Source organism: Crocuta crocuta, unplaced genomic scaffold (genome assembly GCF_008692635.1).
Source record: "Crocuta crocuta isolate KB4526 unplaced genomic scaffold, BGI_CrCroc_1.0 scaffold25, whole genome shotgun sequence".
Taxonomy (NCBI): Eukaryota; Metazoa; Chordata; class Mammalia; order Carnivora; family Hyaenidae; genus Crocuta; species Crocuta crocuta.
In genome coordinates, this window is record NW_027532015.1 from 19,394,331 (window position 1) to 19,415,818 (window position 21,488).

General features: G+C 37.9%; 1 protein-coding gene across 2 annotated transcripts in view; it reads right to left on the bottom strand.

The window, feature by feature from the left end:
* Positions 1 to 21,488, bottom strand: part of AKAP7 (A-kinase anchoring protein 7) — a 132,160-nt gene that overhangs the window by 39,638 nt on the left and 71,034 nt on the right. For both annotated transcript variants that reach the window (XM_077776116.1, XM_077776115.1), the window contains one exon: positions 20,524 to 20,671. In XM_077776116.1, coding sequence (XP_077632242.1) covers positions 20,524 to 20,671 — 148 coding nt within the window. The remainder of the gene's footprint in view (positions 1 to 20,523; positions 20,672 to 21,488) is intronic.

Consider the following 21,488-nt stretch of genomic DNA (forward strand, 5'->3'; position numbering starts at 1 on the left):
AGTGTCTGGGAGGAAGGGAAGAAGTAGAGAACAGATTGGGTATTATATCTATTCACACCTCAGTCTTTCTAGCACCAGTCTGCAGTCTCTCCTCCAATTTCCTCAGCCTCTTCCAATTTCCTGCCCTATTGGCTGCCATCTTGAGTTACTGCTTACACATCTGGACTCCAAGCAAAAAGGCCCCTTACTCAAATGTACCATTAAGGGGATAATACTCTGTGATGAGCCCCATACTGACTCCAGTCTATTAATCAATTCCTATTGGTACTACTTCCAACAACATGCAATTAAGAATAAAATAGGGGCTCCTGTGTAGTTCAGTCAGTTAACCGTCCAACTTTGGCTCAGGTCATGATCTTATGGTTCGTGGGTTCCAGCCCTGCATCAGGCTCTGTGCTAACAGCTCAGAGCAGAGCCTCCTTCAGATTCTGTGTCTCCCTCTCTCTCTCTCTCTCTCTGCCCCTCTCCTGTTCGCACTCTGTCTCTCTCTCTCTCTCTCAAAAAATAGTTAAAACACTTAAAAATTAAATAAAAGAATAAAATATATAAAGTGTGTCATTACCTAAGTAACAGTATCTACCTCAGGATATTCTGCAATCTCAGGGGGAAATATATATATTTGAGATTTTTTTTTCATAAGCATTAAGAGTGAATCAACCATAATAAAAGATTAGAAAACAATTGAAAAATCCAAGACAGAAATTTTTAAAATGGATTTTAATTGTGCAAGTACTTAGCACATCACTTAAACTGAAGGAGTGGGTGGAGTCTGCTTTCCAGTCACTGAGGCTTCTCTCCATTCCGGAAACCTATAGTTTCAAACCATAGGTTAAGGCTACTCTCAACCTAGGACTTCCAGGAATGGTCTTCACATTGCATTCTTTCCTGTTTGTTTGTTTTTTTTTTTCCAGTAAAGATGATTTATTAATCATACAATTAAATGTAATTTCATTTCTATAAATTTCTGAAGAGCTTCCATATACCCAAATTTTCAACTCAAAATAACAGACACATTCATGTGTCCAGATGTTTGTTTGTTTAAAAACAAATCATACATATATTAGGAATACTGGTGAAAAAACTGATTTTCTTCCCTACCATCACATGCCCCGCCTCAAATGTGAATAGTTACCATACAGATGGACCCAGGGATTAGCTATCATTTAAACAATTGTTACAGCATGTAACTGACTTGAATAGTATAAGATATAAGCCCCTCTTCACCCTTCACTATCTCACAAAAACAACCAAGTAGTACGCTGAACAAGAATAAACACTAGGATTTCCTGGACACTTACTGTATACCAGACCTTTGCTAAGTGTTTTCCATTTACCCATTCATTTCATCCCTACAACAGTCCTGTGAAGTAGGGAGTATTACTATTCCCTTTTTACAGATGGAAAAAACTGAGCTCAGCAAAATAACTAAGCCAAAATCTCTCAGGGAATATGGGACAATAATGGGATTTGAACTCAATTTGTCTGGCTGCACAGACCCTGAGCTTCTTATCCCAGAACTCTGTATCATTTTTTTAATTTAATGTTTTTTAATTTATTTCTGAGAGAGAGAGAGAGAGAGAGCGAGCGAGCAGGGAAGGGTCAGAGAGAGAGACGCAGAATCCGAGACAGGCTCCAGGCTCTGAGCTAGCTGTCAGCACAGAGCCCGATTTGGGGCTCGAACCCACAAACTGTGAGACCATAACCTGAGCTGAAGTCGGACGCTTAACCGACTGAGCCACCCAGGCGCCCCTGGAACTCTGTATCATTAAGCACAATTTGTGTGTGGTTATCAGTATATACCTTAGGAGGCAGCTTACTATAATTTCAGAGTAATGTGCAGCAACATAGCTATTTAGCCAAGCTCAGCAGTGGTACGTTTAAATGTCTTGGTTTCTCGTATTTTGTCAGCAAATCCCTTTACTAATGGGGCAAGAGGAATATAATCCTCTTCTAAGGCAGATCGCTTATTGGAGCTGGAGCCTAGTTCTGCCGCCTGCCATGCTGTCAAGAGATGATCTCTCTAGAGCACAGAGATGCCAGAATGGCCCCTGAAAGCATTCACCTTCCAGGAAAAATAGCAACTTATACCGGTCATGAGCAATCCCTGAGACTATTAATGGTGTTCTATTAGAGGGCAAACAGGCTCCTCTCAGTAATATAGAGAGATCTACAAAAAGAAATTAGCCTCAGTGAGAAAAAATATCTGGTACGGTGTCATGTTCATAACTTTAAAGCTATAACCTTTTCTCACAGGCCTGGCTGTGACCAAATCACGGTCAGGACAGCTGTCTGTCTGCTATAGTTGTTTGGATTCTTGTTCTAACTGCTAACGCAGGAGGGAGGGAACCAACCAGTATGAGGGGTGGCAGCCGCCTCTTCTCCATGTGCTGTGAAATATCAGCTCTGACAATATTGTCTCAAATGTGAAAAGATAATTCTTAACTATGACCAAAGCTCTAGTCCCTGTATCACTGGTTGACACTATTTTCCATCTGAGAACACATATTTGAATTTCTGAGCAACCTCGCTATATAAAAGTTGGACTCAAGAGAACAAATCTCACGATAAGATTCTGAATCTATAAAACTTTACAGATCTGCACCTCTTTTGAAACCTCCAATTCATTAAAGGAAATCTGAGTTTGACAACTTACAGAAATACATGAGAAGAAAGGGGAAAAAAAGTATATATTCCTTTATTGAAAAGAGAAGAGAGAAAGAGGACATTAAATTGTGACGTGTAAAGAGAGGGGGAAAATTGCTTCATTCCATCAAATCCTGGAACCAAGGCCTTAGGAAGACATGCCTTTAAGCACAAAGACACACTTTAGGAAGATTTCATTATACAGCAGGTGGCACACTTATGGAAACTGTTATTCCAGGAAATGTCACAGTTTTAGCAAAAATGTATGTAAGTTCAAGAAATGCTCGACAATTCATGAAAACACAACTCATAAAAATTGGGGGATCTTTTGGAATATATGCTAATAACTTTTTATGTTGACACTGGGGTGCCAAATGATAAAAACTATTAATCTGGGCCTTACACAGGTTGGATGGACAATATTGTATTCTGCCTCTCCATGTTCGTGTAAAACCAAATTTCAATCCTCAAGAATCAATCCGCAAAGCATATACCACCCAGACCCAACAGACGTTTCTCTCTTCTTTAGCCACTGTGACATCCTTGCAGCCATGTTGTGACCAAAGGGCAAGGTCCTGAAGCTACATGATTAAATGCTGATCTTTGAAAGTGGTTCTGATGAATGTCTGTCTATAAGGAAGAGACGCTGAAAAAGTTATAACTGAAAAAGTTTAAGGATTACCTGTTAATCTCACTGGTAAAGTCCTGTTTTTAATTAGCAGATGAAAGAATCTTGATCTAACTGTGAAATTTGGGAGACAAGAATATATTTTTACCATTATTCCTATGTTAGTCCTATTTTCAACAAAGACTTTTTATTTCTCGTTTCAGTGTTTTAGATGTTTTTCTCTAAAGCTGAAAGTTCTAGGTATTTGAATTTGCAATTGCCATATGCTATAGACTTTCAGTATGTAATTGAAGAGAAAATATGTTTTTTTTAAACACAAGGAAAAAAATATAATGTACCGTATACAGCGTATGTGCACTCAGGAAAGGGGAAGAAGCAAGCAGATAACGAAAGTTAGAGAAGTCCTTCTTCTTTACCAATCCATAACAGTCACGCTCAGATCTCTGCTGCTGCGGGCCTACTCAGTGCCGATTTTCAAATCCCTCCTCCATGCTTATTATTCAGTACTTTTCTATGTGTGTGCCCTAACTTTAAACAATGTATGTAGTTGAGGCCCTTCCCTTAATTGGTAAGAAATAAATTAGGTTGGGGCACCTGGGTGGCTCAGTCGGTTAAGCGTCTGACTTCAGCTCAGGTCATGATCTCGCAGTTTGTGGGTTCAAGCCCTGTGTCGGGCTCTGTTCTGACAGCTCAGAGCCTGGAGTCTGCTTCAGATTCTGTGTCTCCTTCTCCTCTCTGCCCCTCCCCTGTTCATGCTCTTGCGGTCTCTCTTCTCTCAAAAATAAACAAACATTAAAAAAAATAAAGACAGAAATTAGGGAGAATTTATTTTCCTGCTCAGAGAACAGAGAGCAGGAGAGCTCTTGAAGTAGGAGCTGGGAGGATGGGCTGACAAATTCCATTCTCTACCTGGACACCCCCAATATATATTATACCATTTTGTCAATTGAACTTGATTCCAGCCACTATTTATTAAACACTTAGTATGGGCTAATATGATAATCACATTGGCTCTTGAAGTGAAGTTAACTTTTGAAACAAGGGGTACAACCAAAATAAATGAGAGAGAAGGCCACAGCCAGGCCAAATTGAATAGGAGGCAGAAATCTGTAGGCAGGAGCCCGAGGGAGAAGGGGGGGGCATTCACATTGTGGTAAATCCCATTCGACAGTTTTATTAAGGAAATGCAGTAATGGGGAGAACGAAGGGCAGTAACAGTCATTTATTCTAGTTAGCGGCTGTTCAGTGCTGCTTTTACTGTCTGTCCTTCTTCTCAGGCATTAACAATGAAATCACAAAAACTGACATGAGGTACTCAACTCAAGGACAAGTTCAATGATTGGCTGTTAAAACCTATTTAAAAATAGAAAAGAAAAGAAAAGAATACATTTAATCTGCTGGCCAGCATTTGTATTATCTGACATAGTTGCTTTCTTATTCCACTGCTTTTAATCCTTTAATGCCCTGAGCCTTTTGGAGAGAAAGCAACATCCTTTACGGCAAGAAAAAAAAGTATTTTAAAAAAAAGCCAAGGGGACCCAATGAGCAGATTATATTTGCAATTTAAGAAGGTCAACAACAAAAAATTGGTTTTAGTTTCTAATTTACTGGGTTTTTTCACAGGTAATGCTTATCCTTTACATGGAACATCCTCAGTGTGTATGTAGTTCTGAAAGTGTTCGGGTGCTTGACCTTGAGCAGTCACATTTCCTGCTACAGAAAGGATTTGAAGACTTCAAATAAAAGGTGCTTTAGTAACTCAGTGCATTATTATTAAAGTTTTTTTTCTCTAATAGCAGTGAAATGGATAAGGAAGAATGAAAGTAAGTCCCCAAAATAATAAAAAGAAAATCCACTTATACCAGATGAAAGGCAGTGAAATCAAGACTGGTTTTGGCAGGTCTCAGAATCTGTCACGATCTGCCGTGGCCCAGGGTAACGTTCATCTGATATGCTACGTCAGTATTCGTTCTGTTTTTAGAAACTTCTAACAACATTTGATAACTGTTGTTTAAGTACCCATAAAACTGGGACACCTGGCTGGCTCAGTTGAAAGAGCAAGCAACTCTTAACCTTGGGGTCTTGAGTTTGAGCCCCATACTAGGTGTAGAAATTACTTAAATAAATAAACACATTTTTTAAAAAGTCGGAGTACCCATAAAACCAAAATATTGATGATGTGGAGAACAAAGGTGAATGAAATGTAGATAATATTAAATGTCTTTATACCTTGCAGCCTGTTGACACATAAGTACTTGAGACAGGCAGAGCGACACTCCTAAAGGAACTCACAACTGCCTTAATGTTAATGCTTCACTACAGGCAAAACAGCAGCCTCAGCTGGACTTTAGCCAGGCCTCCAGGATCCTGTCAGTCTTCTTTAACATATGAAATTCCTTTTGGAAACGTACTTTATCTCTGCCCCTCACAAATTAAAAGTATATAGTCAATAGCTCCTCATAATCCCAGTGCAGATCTTTCTGCTCATGGGTCCTGTCCCCATACTTTAATAAAACCACATTTTTGGGGACACCTGGGTGGCTCAGTCTCGGTTACGTGTCTGACTCTTGATTTTGGCTCAGGTCATTATCTCGCGGTTTATGAGATAGAACCCTGCACCGGGCTCTGAGCTGACACCATGGAGCCTGCTTGAGATTCTCTCATTCCCTCTCTCTCTGCCCCTCCCCTATTTGCATGTGCATATGCATGTGTGTTCCCTCTCTTTCTCTCTCAAAAATAAACAAAAACTTAAAAAAAAATACCTTTTCTGCACTGAAAACATCTCAAGAATTATTTCTTAACCATTCAATCCTGAACCCCAACATTTTCCATTAATATATTTCTTATTTCATATCCAATATGTATTGAATGCATTCAGCTGCAAGTAACAAAAAATTCTTGATTCAAATGGTTAAAAAGTAAAGAAACTCATTACCTCTTAGAATCAGAGACGGAGTTGCTCTAGGGTTGGTTAATTCAGTAATGTAACAAGATCACCAATCAAGATTCACTTTTCTAGTCTCCCATACACAGTACATATGCTTGTAGTCACCTAGTGTCCTCATGGTGAAGGTGGCCATTAAGAGCTGGCATCATATGTGTAACCAACAATCCCCAACTAAAAAATGATGGTCTCTTCCCTTAGAATCTCTAGGTCTCAGCAAACAAACAATAAACAAACAAACAAAAAACCTATTCTCTGAAGTCTCAAGTAGACTTCCCCTCACATATCAGAACTGGGTCACATGCCACTTCCTAAACTAATCACTGACAAGAAGAATGGACCCAGTCATCAGCAGGACTAAAGCCAGGTCCATGTACCCTGAAGTTCACTGCCTCCCAGGGAAGGTGGGACTCTGCCAAGAGGGAAGGAGGGGAAGAAAATGGACTCATAACAGGCAAACCACTCACATCTGCTATGGGTCAATTAAAATTAATAAAGTTATTGAAAGGGTTGATAAATAATTTTGCCTAGCAAAACCAGGAAAAAAAAACCCTAAAAAGTAAATCATTGAAAAAAGAGTGCCATGCTAGTAAAACACAAAAACAAAAAACAAACAAAAATGGGGGCACCTAGGTGGCTCAGTCAGTTAAGCACCTGACTTTGGCTCAGGTCATGATCTCTTGGTTTGTGAGTTTGAGCCCCGAACTGGGCTCAGTGCTGACAGCAAAGCCTGCTTCAGATTCTGTGTCTCCATCTCTCTCTGTCCCACCCCTGCTCATGCTCTCTCTCTCCTTCAAAAATAAATAAACATTAAAAAAAAAAAAGATCATATATGGATGAATGTATGCCACACTTCTATATTAAATTCTTGCTAAATGCATAGTTGGAGAACAAGTATCAAAATTATTAACTGTCTTTCTCCTAAACCTTATTATGCTAAGATTGACTTCTTAAATAAAAGCTTTTGCTTTGATCAGAGCTGTTAACAGTGAAAATATTTTTGGCAGCTATGGCTCCCTGATATGATATACGAAAGTTATGATTATCAAATGTAGTTTCCTTTACTCATAACCAGAGGCAAGACAAAATATTCACTTGAACACCCTCATCAATAGAAGATCAAATAGAACCACAATGAATGAATTGACAAAATGTTGTTCTCTCAGCCACAGTTACGTGTTCTAGGAATTTCATGGAAAACATTCTGAAGTCAGATAAAATAGTAACGGATCTTTATGGGTTAAGGAAAAAAAGAGAGAATTTAAACTTCATAAAGGGAAATGAGTATACTCAGTTTCTTCAGCCCTCATGATCCCTGGTTTTACCAGGACAAGTTTCTCTGTAAAAGCAGTAAACTTGTGGGGCGCCTGGGTGGCTCTGTCAGTTAAGCATCTGACTTTGGCTCAGGTCATGATCTCACAGTTCATGAGTTGGAGCCCTGCGTTGGGTCTGCACTGGTGGTGCGGAACCTGCTCAGATTCTCTCTCCCCCCTCTCTGCCCCTTCCCCACTTGCACCTCTCTCTCTAAAAATAAGTAAATAAACTTTAAAAAAATGTTTTTTAAAATTAAAAAAAAGAGAGAGAAGCAAACTTGCATAGTGAAGGGGCATTTTCATGCCATTGCTATCCAGACCCCATAGACCAAGAAGAAACAATGAACAGATTTGTCATATTTGCTTACCCAATTTCTACCACCTTTTATTTTAGCTCTTGGCTTTAGATCTCCTTCCTTCCTCTACAATAGTCATCTCAGCTACCAAATAGCTACCAAACTAGTCTGATGTCCCAGGTTTTCCCAGGTAACCCCCAGCTACTTCATTCATACCCACAGCTTCAACTGCCAACTTAATGCTCCTGAATCCCAAATCGATCTCTCACATAGATTGTCTTCCGTGTCCCAGACCTCCCTCGGGGATGCACCCTTTGACTGGGGCACAGGTGTTTTAATATGCCTAAATTCAAACTCATCTTCTTGTCACCAAAATCTGTTTGTCTTTTATCCCCTACATTGGTGTAGGGCACTACCATCAACGCAGCTGTCAAACCCCAAACCTGAGAGCCATCCTAGACCCCTCTCCTGACTATAAAATCCACTGTAAACCTGAAAAGAGGGATTCTTCTGCCTCCCTAGATCTGCAATGCACCCCTCCTTCTCCGTCTCTGCTGCAAATGCTACCTGCAGACAAGTGTCAGGACCTGCCTAGGCCAGTGCCCTAGTCTCCTAATCATCTTACTGAGTCAAGTCTCCTGCTCTGTCATAGCAGGCTTTTATACTACTGGTAGACTGGACTTTCTAGAGCACAAATCTGAGCATGTCATTCTGAACTCCAAAATTTTTGAAGGCTCCCATCCCCTACAAAATAAGATCTGAATTAAGGATAAGATCTGAAGGGTAGGGAATTCACGGGCAGAGTGCATTGCGAACACTCCTCAGGAAGCTACTCAGCCTGGAAAGCACTCTCCCTTTCACTTGTCCTTCCCACATGCTCGCTCTGCAGCTCAGACCTGCCCTCTTCTGTGCAGCCTTCCCTGACAATCCCAGGCTGAAGTACAAGTACACTAGGTAGGTTCCCATTAACCTCAGGCAGTCGTTATCACTTTAAATTGGAACTGTCTGCAAGACTTGGCTCAGAGCAGAGGCAGTGTTGGCCCACCTTTGATCTTTCATATGCCGCATAATTCTTGGTACTTAGTAGGTTCCATAAATATCTGTTCAACAAACTGCACAACTAAAATACAACAAAATGAGGGGCGCCTGGGTGGCTTAGTCGGTTAAGCATCCGACTTTCGCTTAGGTCATGATCTCGCGGTTCGTGGGTTCGAGCCCCGCGTCGGGCTCTGTGCTGACTGCCAGCTCAGAGCCTGGAGCCTGTTTCGGTCTGTGTGTCCCTCTCTCTCTGACCCTCCCCTGCTCACGCTGTCTCTCTCTCTCTCTCCTAGAAATAAATAAAAATATTTAAAAAAAATACAACCAAATGTGTTTATGTGCATAGCTAGCAGCTCTTCAAATGTACCAAGGGGAGATAGCCGGGTAGCGGGGACAATATGGATGAGCCCCAAGATCACTGTACCAGTAGTGCGGCAGCCATGGGCCATTTACTCACTATGGTCACAGTCCCCCTTCCGATTCCTATTTTAAGAGTAAATCTAAAACAGAAGAAGAATATGGTGGAACTGGATTTTCAGACAGAGCTGGACAATGAGACTATTATTCTCTTTCAATTAATCAGATACCATAATAATCAAAGTCTAGCTCTGGCAAACACTGAGGTACAACAAGTTAACACAAAACAGAGACTTTGTGAATTATAATGATGGAAGAAACTTTATGAGGTCCCTCAGGCCTCTCGGTTAGATGACCCCCAAATGGTACTCTCTCTTCCCCCTTAAAAGATGGTCTTCCTCCTTAAAGGTAAAGACACTTAATAAATCCCATAACACCTTTGTCCTAGTATTTAACAGTCTTTCAGAGTCCACAGTTTTTCCTGATTCCTAAAATAGTATATTCCCACTAAAGATTAAAAAGAAAATGACTTTTGGGGCATTTATGCAGCTCATTCAGTTAATCATCGAACTTCAACTCGGGTCATGATCTCGCTCACAGTTTGTGGGTTCAAGCCTCACATCAGGCTCTGTGCTGACAGCTCAGAGCCTGGAGTCTGCTTTGGATTCTGTCCCTCTCTCTCTCTCTCTCTCTCTCTCTCTCAAAAGTAAACATTCAAGAAAAATTAAAAAATAAAAAAGAAAGAAAATGACTTTTTTCCCTTATACCAACCCTTCCTTAAGTCACTCTCTAGCCTTCTCTGTCCTGGGCTTAAGAATTCTACACACACTTTGTAATAAACACAGCAGTGACAGTGGGCAGAAGTGAGTGAGCACCTAGTATGGGTCAGGCACGATGCTTTAATGCATTATCTCATTGAGTCCTCACAACATCCTCATGAGGTGACCATCATTATCCACCCCATCTTATAGATGGGTTTAGGGTCATTAAGTAATGTGTGCAAGGCTGCCTCGCTGGGAAGTAGCAGTGACCATTATAACAAGGTCTGTTGACTCTGAGAACTTCTGGGTCTGTGTGTGAGCTTCGGAGGGAAAAGCTTTTCTTCCTCTCCACGATTCTGTATCCTCTCTAATTCCTTAGTGCTTCACTGAAATGGGCATGAACTTCATGAGTTTTACATATTTATCTCCTGTGATGGCATCACATTACCACATTGCTTTTTTTTTTTAAATAACATGACATTAAAGAAGATAGACTGCCAACTTTGTTGTGTGTTTCCCATAGCCAGGAAAAAACACAGTGAAGTTTTTATCCTCATACTGTACTTATATATATGTTTATTATAAATATATATATGCAATATAAAATTTACATAAATACACAAGGTAAAAGCACCTGATATATATCTATGCATTTTTTTTTAAATGCACCAAGGTTAATCGCAGGCTAATCAGAGGAAAGCATTTAGAATAATGCAAGTCTATAATAACCTGTAATGGATGTTCTGATGTTAGGACAGTAAGAACACTGTTGCAGTAAGTATTCTAATATGACGAGTATGGCCATTACTACGAATGACTAACATTTTTACAAAATTATATGTCAGGCACTATGCTAAGCACCTTTAGAACATTAATTAATGTGGTGAAAAAGTGTATTCAGAGGCAATTGGGCAATGCGAAGGGCTGGTTAGCCATAACTTTTGGCAACTGAAAAGGTCTAACGCTAGTTTACTACGTCTTAATATCTTTGATCACTGACGCTGCACTCCAATAATATCATTCATGTAGCTTTTTTTCTTTTTCTTTGAAATTCAGGATTTACTTTCATATTTTCTAAGATATACTTAAAATCAAAGGCTCTACAAATAAATCATAAAACAACATAAATTATTCTTGTATGATTCTAGAATTAATGTTTAATTTGTCAGGTCGTTAAATTTACCACAGAACAGTGCTCCTTTAATACGCAGGGTTTCTACGGCATCTAATATAAATCATAGGGTTTGAAACCAGGCCAACAGATGGTTGCATTTTCCAAATAGCCTGAGCCACAGCTGCCACTTTGTGTTAGCATCCAGATTAATAGCTGATAAACCAGTTAAAATACAGTGAGCCATCGCAAAGATTCATTTTTTCAGTTACTTAATCCCCATCTTCTGCTAACTCAAGCAAATATAAAAAAATAAGCTGAGAGTTCCAATGATCAGTTGCTTTTTATTTTTACTAAGGGCATATAAGCATAAAATTTCAAAGGCTTTCTTTTCAGAAGACATGTTTCATCAAAGAAATATTTAAGAAGAGGACAATTAGATTGCAAAAAGGAATAACACAGGCATTTGAGAAATGTTAACATGTTAAAGGTTCCGCTTTTTCAAGAGCAGCCTGCTTTCTAGGCAGAATGATACAGTTCCAGTTAAATCTGGGCAGTCTTGGGTTTCTTTTTTTATCCCAGCCTAGTACACTTACAAGGGAACATTTATGATAAATTATATGGTCACTCAATTTCTGTGTCAGAAAGTAAATGATTAAATACTCTGTACTCAGCTCTTATTAATTTACTTGATAATTCTGAATGGGGAAAATTTCCAACTGCTGAAGTTTTCAAGTGAAAAAATGTACAGTTCCCTCAGATGATAAACTGTCTTTTCGCTTCTCCCTCTTCTAACATACTCAAAATAGATTCATCTTAATTGGTCTAAGTAGAGATGAAGTTTTCTTAATCATCTCCCCTGTCAGCCTGTGCAAAAGAAAACAAGACAAACTTTCTGGTTCTGCCCACAGCAAAAGAGATATTCTATGTTATACAATATCGACATCATGTAAGAATGATTTTTAAATGAGGTATTTACATAGACATGCTATTGTCATTCTGGGGTATTTGGTTCTTGTTACATTTTTACCACAGACTGCTTAAATGGAAATTAAAAAGGGATGGAGAAAAAATTCGATAGCTATGTGGCCATCCGAATTAATTTGTTGGAAGAAAAGGTTGGAAATACTGATCAAAGTTATGGCTGGAGAGTTGTCTGAGGTTTAAAGTTTTTCAGCGTTTTCTTGGACCATGAACTAAAGCAGTATTTCTTAAACATATTGGCCTCAGGACCACTTTATACTCTTAAGAATTACTGACAATCTCCCCATCTTCCTCCCTGCTCAAAGAGGTTTTGCTCATGTGGGTTATTATTTATCAATATTTACTGTCTTTGAACTAAAACAGAATTTTCTGAAAATTTATTAATTCATTTTGAAATATCTTAAGTTCATTATCAGTAATAAATATTATCATTAGGAGTATTTTTATGAAAAACAACTATATTTTTAATTAAACGTTTTTATACTGAGAATAATGGGCTTCATTTACATTTTTGCAATTTTCTTTGATGTCTGGCATAATCAAAGACAGCTTTATCCTCAGGTCTGATTCTGCACACAGTCTGTTGCAGCACATGATTTCATTTGCAGCCTAAGAAAAATCCAGTCTCACATAGATATAAATTTTCAAAAGGCAGAAGAATAATAGCCTTTTCAGATAATGTGGATATTCTTCTTTGGTACTCTACCAAAACTCAACAAGTTACAGTTTCTTGAAGTTTAGGTACAATGTGGAATCTCAAAACTTCTGAACTTCTTTTACTGTTTATAGTCAAATCTTTTGGTATCTTGAATTTTCAATGGTCTTTTATCTATGCATGTCTTTGTAGCAAATATTGGTCATTTAAGAAAAATTGACGGAGTTATGCAGATCTTCCATATTTTGACTCACTTCATTATATAACATCAAAAAAAACCCCACACTGGACAATGAATCACCCCATGGGTTGCCAAGGGGGCACTATTAGACTTCTGGGGGGTGATGGAAATATTCAGTATCTTGATGGTGATAATGGTTTCACAGTTGTGTACATACATTAAAAACGTATCAAATTATACACTTTATTTTTTTTAATGTTTTATTTACTTCTGAGAGAGAGAGAGAGACAGCGTGAGCAGGGGACGGTCAGAGAGAGAGGGAGACAGAAAATCTGAAACAGGCTCCAGGCTCTGAACTAGCTATTAGCACAGAGCCCAACGCGAGGCTCGAACCCACAAACTGTGAGATCATGACCTGCGCCAAAGTCAGACACTTAACTGACTGAGCCACCCAGGCACCCCAAATTGTACACTTTAAATTATGTGCAGTTTTGTATATAAGTTATACTTCAGTAAAATAAAAAGAGTGTGACTGAGGGGGAAACATTGGGAAAATGGAGTCTGTTATTCTACTCTGTGCTATCTAGTTTTGTTTATGACATTTTCCATAATAGAAAGTGGGAAAAGTCTTTACGTTAGGAAGCTGTTACCCTCATGGTAATAGATCAGTTTTCCAAAATTCTTATTTTTTCCTGAAAGCTTGAATTTTATCATTAGTAGTAAATTATGTCAGATGCGCCTGATGCGACAAGTTTATTTTAAAGAAAATGCCTGCCAAATGCCCAAATGTGAAAATGATAGTTTGTGAGTCATTTTTCAAGGAAAAAATGTTTCAGAAAAGAAAGTGACTACTTTAGCTCGTAGTTTAAATAATGACACAAGTGTTTTTCCTGAGTCAACGTCCTGCTTCAATATGCAGCTGAGGTACTTTATAAACACTTCTCATTTTTGTTAACAGAATACAAAAAAAGGCACACAGAGACAAATTAAACACAATCAATTATGTTCACTACTCAGCAAGAGCATTCTTACATGAAATTGGCTTTTTAAAAAGACTTTTATTTTTGAGAAACAGTGCCAGTGAGGGAGATGCCAAGGGAGAGAGAGAGAACCCCAAGCAGGCTCCACGTCCTGTCAGCACAGAGCCCGATGTGGGGCTCCACCCCACAAACCCTGAGATCATGACCCAAGTCAAAACCAAGAGTCAAACACTCAACCAACTGAGTCACCCAAGTAACCCCAAACTGGCTTTTTTAAATGCTTTTTTTAAGGGCACGTAGGGGGAGGGGGGACCTCAGATAGAATAAATTCATTGATACACGTTGTTTGGAATTCTCATTGTGTTTCAGCTCATAAAGTGTGAGGCTGGCATCTTGCTGGTCTGACCTGTTGGGTACTGGATATAGACTGAGTGGACTATAACCGAGTCAACTCTAACTTACCTAATTATGACCCTTTTCATCTTCTATAATTGTACCTGTGCACACCTGCATGCTTCTGTTTGAGCCACCAGTTGGCCCAGTCCTAACCCTCTCACTGCCTCTGTGCTATAGTGTGAAACTAACCGGAAGTCTTATCTTCAGGATCCAATCTTGTGCTATGATGTGAAGTATCAAACTTCACCCTCTTTTTGTCCCACATCTATCTACTCAGTCTTTTTATTTCATATCCTCTGCCTCAGTATGTGCCACTGTGTGCATGTCCTTTCCTACCTCTTCCATTCCTCCTGTACCCAAACCTAGCAAGCTCCCTGCCGTTGTGTCCTTAGCTAACTAGACTGTAGGTCAACCATTAGTCTTTGAAGTGTGTCTCCTATCACTAACGTTGCCTCCCACTGCTTCCCAGCCCATCTTTTCTCTCCCTCGTAAATCATAACTGCTGCTCCTAGAAGGTGTCCTTTCGCTACTCCCCATCTGTCTCTTTAGTCTCATCCTATTCTTTTGAGCTCTGCCACTCTTTACTCCCACACTCTCTGAGAAGATAAAATTATAAGCTTCTTCCACCATGTCCCAACAAAGCTCATTGTTGTTATGGGCAAAACCCTGTTCGTCTATTCCTCCTTCTCCATTTCTCACTGCCCAGTGGCTATCACTCTTAAGGACTGTCTTATAGTTCTCCATATCTCATTATACCAAAGAGAGGCATAAACACATTGTATATATGTTAACATTCATTAAGTTGATGATGATTAATTATTATGAAACCAAAAAAAGTCAGGATTCCCAGAAAATTATGGATTCCACCTCTACTTGAAAAAGTTATAAAGAAATAAGCTGGCCTGCAAAAAACAAAAACAAAAAACAAAAAACCTCTAGACCTTTCAAATCCCCCATTGCCTCCTATAATATATGCCTGACAGCTGAAAGTAAACTAGTCTTTGCAAGCATTAAATTGCTCATCAATTTTACAAAAGGGTGTCATTTAGTCAATTACCTCCCCTAAGGAAATATAAATGGAATATAGCTGCCTGAGAAAAATTAATTCACCTAACTCCAGTAAGTAGCTCACTGAGAATATTTCCACCACACTATGATATATGAGCCATATTTCATTTCTGGTTTCACAAGGGGAAAATTTTTTTTTACCTTTTTTAAAAAAAAGTTTTATTTTATTTTGAGAGAGAGAAAGCATGCAAGTGGGGAAGAGTCAGAGAGACAGGGAGAGAGAGAATTCCAAGCAGGCTCCATGTTGTTAGCACAAAGCCTGATGCCGGGCTTGAACCTATGAACGACGAGATCATGACCTGAGCTGAAATCAAGAGTCAGACGCTTTACCAGCAGAGTCACCCAGGTGCCCTTTTTTCTTTTTGGATTTGAATTTTAGCTGATTATTACAGTTAGGTTTATAAGGAACTGCAGCCCAATAGTAAGTAGACATAATATCACCCAAAGTTCTGATTATGAGAGAACTAAGATTATGAGAGAACCTTTTCTTGTATCTGAAAATGTGAATGATGTTTCCATATTCTACCAACCTCCCCTAACACTCACATCAAGGTGTGTGATGGCTGGAGATGGAGAGGAAAATGCTCGGCGTGGAAATGTTCAGCATGCACAGGAAACAGCAGTAACTGGGAGGGGAATCCAAATTGTGATGCCTTCAGGACCCAGGCACATAGTGTGAACAAGTCCAGCCAATTTATGGTAAGAACAGCAACTACTTCTAAGGTCAGTGGGCCTGCTACCCTATCCAGAAAATTGTTACCATGCAAGAATGGAGGACCAGTATCACATTTTCTGATTGTTCAGAAGGCAGCAGGAACCAAGATTTTTACATAAATCACCCCAATATTGGCAAGTTATTAAAATTAGAAAACAAAACAAAACACCCTGTGAGAGTGAAGTACAAAATGAAGGGTGCTAGTTTGTAATCTTGGAACATACAGCTGGGGTATAAAACATATTATAAAAATATATTCCTAAAACTAAAGCTCTACTTCACACTCACTTTTAGCACTGGATTTCTTCATTAATCCTCTGTGTCTGAGTACTTGTATAAATGATCATACCAGGTAGATTAAAAGCTCGAATGCAAAAGCAATAACAAAAAAAAATTGGAAGATATAAATGAATATGTGTCAAATCTTTGATTTGGAGATGACTCTAACTATAATAATGAAAGAAATCACAGGAGAACTCTTCATCTATAATTTAACAAAAGTTAAAAACATTTAATGTGAAAAATGCCTTGTGACCAAAAATAAATGTAAAATAAAACCTGGAAAATATTAAAGCCAAAATGGCAAAAGGCTAATTGTCTTTACTGTAAAAACAAAAACAAAACAAAGCAACACACCTCACAAATTGATAAGAGACACAAAAAGAATAGATTCCAATTCCTTATGGACAGGCATGGTTTGCTGTTGTCAGTTCCTGACCCAGTTCATCTGCCAAACCACACATGTACAATACAATGAGCTCTCAAAAACCTAAAAAAAAAAATAAAACCTCAGAGGAAACGAGGTACCACAAAAGATCCAACAAATAGAAGAATTCACAAGGAACTAGAGATTTAACAAATATGAAAAGTCTTGTTCGGAGAAATGTCTCCTTTGCTCTTCTACCCATTTTTAAGTCAGATTATTTGTTTTGTAGTTCAAAATGGCCAACAGATGCATGAAAAGATGCTAAGCATCACTAATCATCAAGGAAATGCAGACCAAAACCACAACGCATTATCCTCTGACACTTGTTAGAAGGGCTATCAACTAAAAGACGAGAAGCAATAGGCTCTAGCAAAGATATGGTGGAAATGGAACCCTTACACACTTTTGTTGGGAATGGAAGTCGGTTCAAAGACTATTGTAAAGAGTCTGCAGATTCCCCCAAAAATTAAAAATAGAAACACCACACTGAGGAGGGCACTTGGGATGAGCACTGGGTGTTGTATAGAAACCAATCTAACAATAAATTATATTAAAAAAATAGAAACGCCATGATTCAGTAGTTCCATTACTGGATATAAACCTAAAGCAATGAGAATAGGATTTCAGCAAGATATATGAACTCTCATGTTTATCACAGTATTATTCACGAAAGCCAAAATATGAAAACAACCCGAATGCCCATCAATGGATGAATGGGTAAAAAGATGTGGTACATATACACAATGGAATAGTATTCAGCCATGAGAAAAGAGAATATCTTCCCAGTTGCAACAACATGGATGGACCTTGAGCACATTATGCCAGGCAAGATAAGTCAAAGACCAGTACTGTATGATATCACTTATAAGTGGAATCTCAGAAAATTAAATCTGTAAAAAATAGTAAAATGGTGATTGCCAGAAAACTGGAGGGTGGTAGAGTAAGAGTAATGGTGTTTTAAAGTGTACAAACTTATAACAAGTAGCAAAGATAAAAATCTAATATACAAGATAATAAATATAGGTGTAAATATATTAAAATTATGTAATATGATAAATAGCACTACATTGGCAATTATATCATAATACATAAATGTATCAAAGTGACAACTTGTGCTCCTTAAATTTATACAATGTTACACATTAAATTCCCTCAATAAAAAAGAAAAACAAAATAAAATATTTTAAATACATAAAAAGAACACTAACAATTAATTATATTGAAATCCTCAAAGAGATGAATAAAGCAATAGCATCCACAAAGCAAAGAACAGAAGAGGAAAATATGAAAAAGAATCAACCAGAAATCTTGGAAATAAAGCATACAGTCATTGATATTTTTAAAATAATAAAGATAAGAAACTCTAAATGGTATAACTGAGACAGCTGAGAAGAAAATCTGTGACCTGGAATCTAGTACTCTCCAAGAATGTATTATTATCAAATTAAGACAGAGGAAATATGTAAATCCAAAGAATTCCCTCCCCAGAAAAATTCACTTATGTACCTACATACAAAGTTTTACAAATAATTCCCAGAATCTTTGAACCCAACTTCTACACTAGAACTTCTGAATGAAAAATGTCAAGAATTGAAATCTGTCCCATTCTATTAATGCGTACAATAAAATATTGGTTCAAGGTACAGGAAACAGGCTTTAAATTTGAGTCAGGGTCAAATCAAAAAGAAGCCAGTTAAATCTGATCAAGAAATGAAACTCACAACAAAAGTATCCTGAATCCTCCTAAATATTCTGTTACAAAACTCAGATAAGATTGAGAAAATCAATAACTATCCATAGCAAATAAAGGAATTCTAGTGTGTATTAACTATAACACAATAATTATTATTCTTGATCCAGATATTATTTAAAAATCTTTTTTTTAAGTTTAATTATTTTCAGAGTGAGTGTATGTGAGCAGAGGAGGGACCAAGAGAGACCCAGAGAGAGAGAATCCCAAGCAGCGCTCACTCTCACAAACTATGAGATCATGACCTGAGCCGAAACCAAGAGTCAGATGCTTAACCGACTGAGCCACCCAGGCGCCCCATAGAGGCAGATATAATTTTAAAGTTCATTTTGGCATCACAACACGTGACAGAAAAAGTAGAGTATTTGTAATAGGCAAAAACCATTTTTGCAAATAATGTTAAAATGGGGTATGGGTATGGGGATACAAGATTGGAGCTTAAAAGAAGCTAAATTACTCTGAGTTAGAAAAAGAGGAGAGATAAAAAGCCTGAGGGGAAAATCTAGAGATATTGCTGGAATATGGGGAGTTTTAAAGACTAAGCTGAAAAGAGTAATACAATAAAAAAAATTCAGGGGTTGATGCACAGTGATTTGGGATAAGCTGAACAGAGCTATCTAATCGCAATGTCCGTGATGCATGCCAAACGCACAGTATCTTCAGGAAAATCTACAGATTGCTCGGGAGGTTTTTGTTTGCTTTTTAAATGAGAGTAGGAGAGGCAATGAAGCACTGAGCTCTCCTTCAAGGGTGGCCTAAAGTAATCACAGAGAAGAAATGGCAAGGTAGCCAAAATCTGTGTTACACAAGAAAATTGTAAAATTGTCCTTTGCAATGAACCTAAATGGAAATGTTTGGCCCTCATCAAAATTTCAATGGAAGACAGCTCTTCAACAGAGAACCTGAAAACACAAAAATCTTCCTTAAAAATAGACTTAAAATGTTTCAAAACATAAATTCAAATGACATACCGAATATCTTCTGGTTAAGATAGCTAAGATCTTTGGAAGATAAAATGATGACCTCTCTGAAGAGATCTGGTGAGAATGTGGAAATAAAATTGTGAATCTGGAACATTTCCTTAATGCATTAAAAAAAAATACTGAAGTATTAAGATTCTCTCAGGATGTACACTTCCATAGGTGTTCTTCAAGCTGATGTGGAGAGAAATTATCTTGGCTGCAGACCTTGAAATATTTAAATATAGATATTTATCTTCTTTGAATATTTTCATGTTACTTCAAAAGTATACACATCAGGTTGTCTTGAAGTTCACAATTGTATAAGAATAATGCCTGGGCTTGAAACAGCACATCTGAATCACAAGAGATCAAATTCCTTTGAATATATTCACACTGCAGAATAGCCCTGCTCTGGTTTAAAAAAAAATCTTCATTTGGTGTATACACTTTTCACTTGGAAAAGTAATTGTGTGTGAGTCTGTCCCAATCATATGCCATCTCTCTGATGAGATGATAGAAGTATCCATGTTTGAGCCTGTTTCCCCACAAAACATGTTTCTTTGGGGAACAAATTGAAGGACAAGTTTTCCATCTTTGCAGGCCACCTAGACTTTATCTTCTCAGAGTGAAACGTTCTGACCTGGAATATTCTATTCCTAATTAAAAGCAGCAAACATGAAAACGCCTTGTGTAGAATGGTGTGTTCATACAGGTCTTTAGTGGAGAAAATGTTTTCTTCATATTCATGAAATAAAATTAAACTGGAATGAATTTCTAATCAACACTTCAAGTCTTCATTATAATGATATTTAAAGCATAAAAGTACAAAAACCAAAGGAACTAAAATCCTGACTGATAAGTATAAGTCATGCATATGTTCTGCAAAATTTCCAATGTATTACTGCTAAAACATAATATTTACAAAAACACAGCATTGAGAAAAACATACACAATGAGCCCCAAATATCTTCCAAAAGAAACAATGCTAAGGAAATCAAAATTAAAGATAATAAATAATTTTTAAATGGCACTCACCAATCACAATTGAAGACTCACAGTGATAATAACCATTACTCTGTTTTTTCTTTAGCATGGAGCAAAGATCTATGCGATGTACCATTTCTTCTCCAAATCTGTGACTGATAAATTTTTCATAGAATTCGGGGTCTATTTTTTTCACTCCCTTGAAATGACAAAACAAAATCACATCACTCAATCATTCCACTGAGGCAGCTAGTTCATATTTATATCACTTTCTTAGAACATGATATTACACGTTAGTACACAATACTGCCTACTGGCATTTGAAAATGGATACCACAAAAATGGTTTTAAAGTTGTTTTTAAAGTCTCCCTGTCTAGGATGAGTTGTATTAAAAAAATCGTTAGAGGATGTTGGGCCTAAAATTGGCAGCGCTCAGAACTTCATATGCTTTAAGCTTCTGAAATAATAAAGTATATCGAGTTGAAATTTGAGGTATCAAAAAAAGAGTAATCGTCTTCAACAACAGAGAAATGGATGAATTTTTTAAAGTGATACAGATTTTAACATTTTATAGTATATAAAATGTTTTAATAAGATGAATGCAATTTTTAAACACCTTAAGTAAGAATCATTTTAAAACAGGGGCACCAGGGTGGCTCAGTTAAATCCGACTCAATTTCAGCTAAGATCATCATCTCACAATTAAGAGATCGAGCCCTGTGTCAGGCTCTATGCTCAGCATGGACCCTGCTTGGGATTCTCTCTCTTCTTCTCTCTTTCTGCCACCCCCCAAAATAAATAATTTTTTTAAAAGAACCATTTGAAGACAAAAGTTATTTGAACTGGAGGAGGAGGTCAGTGGATCTTCCAAGTCGTTTTCTACCTGCCTCTCGGCATTCTCAGTGCCTTTCATAGCAGGAAGAGGGCTGGTTGGTGAAAAAGTACAGGCTTCCACAAGCCCTTGCCACCTGTGTAGTTTCCCATAACAAGGAGATGAATGTCTCCCTCTCCCCTT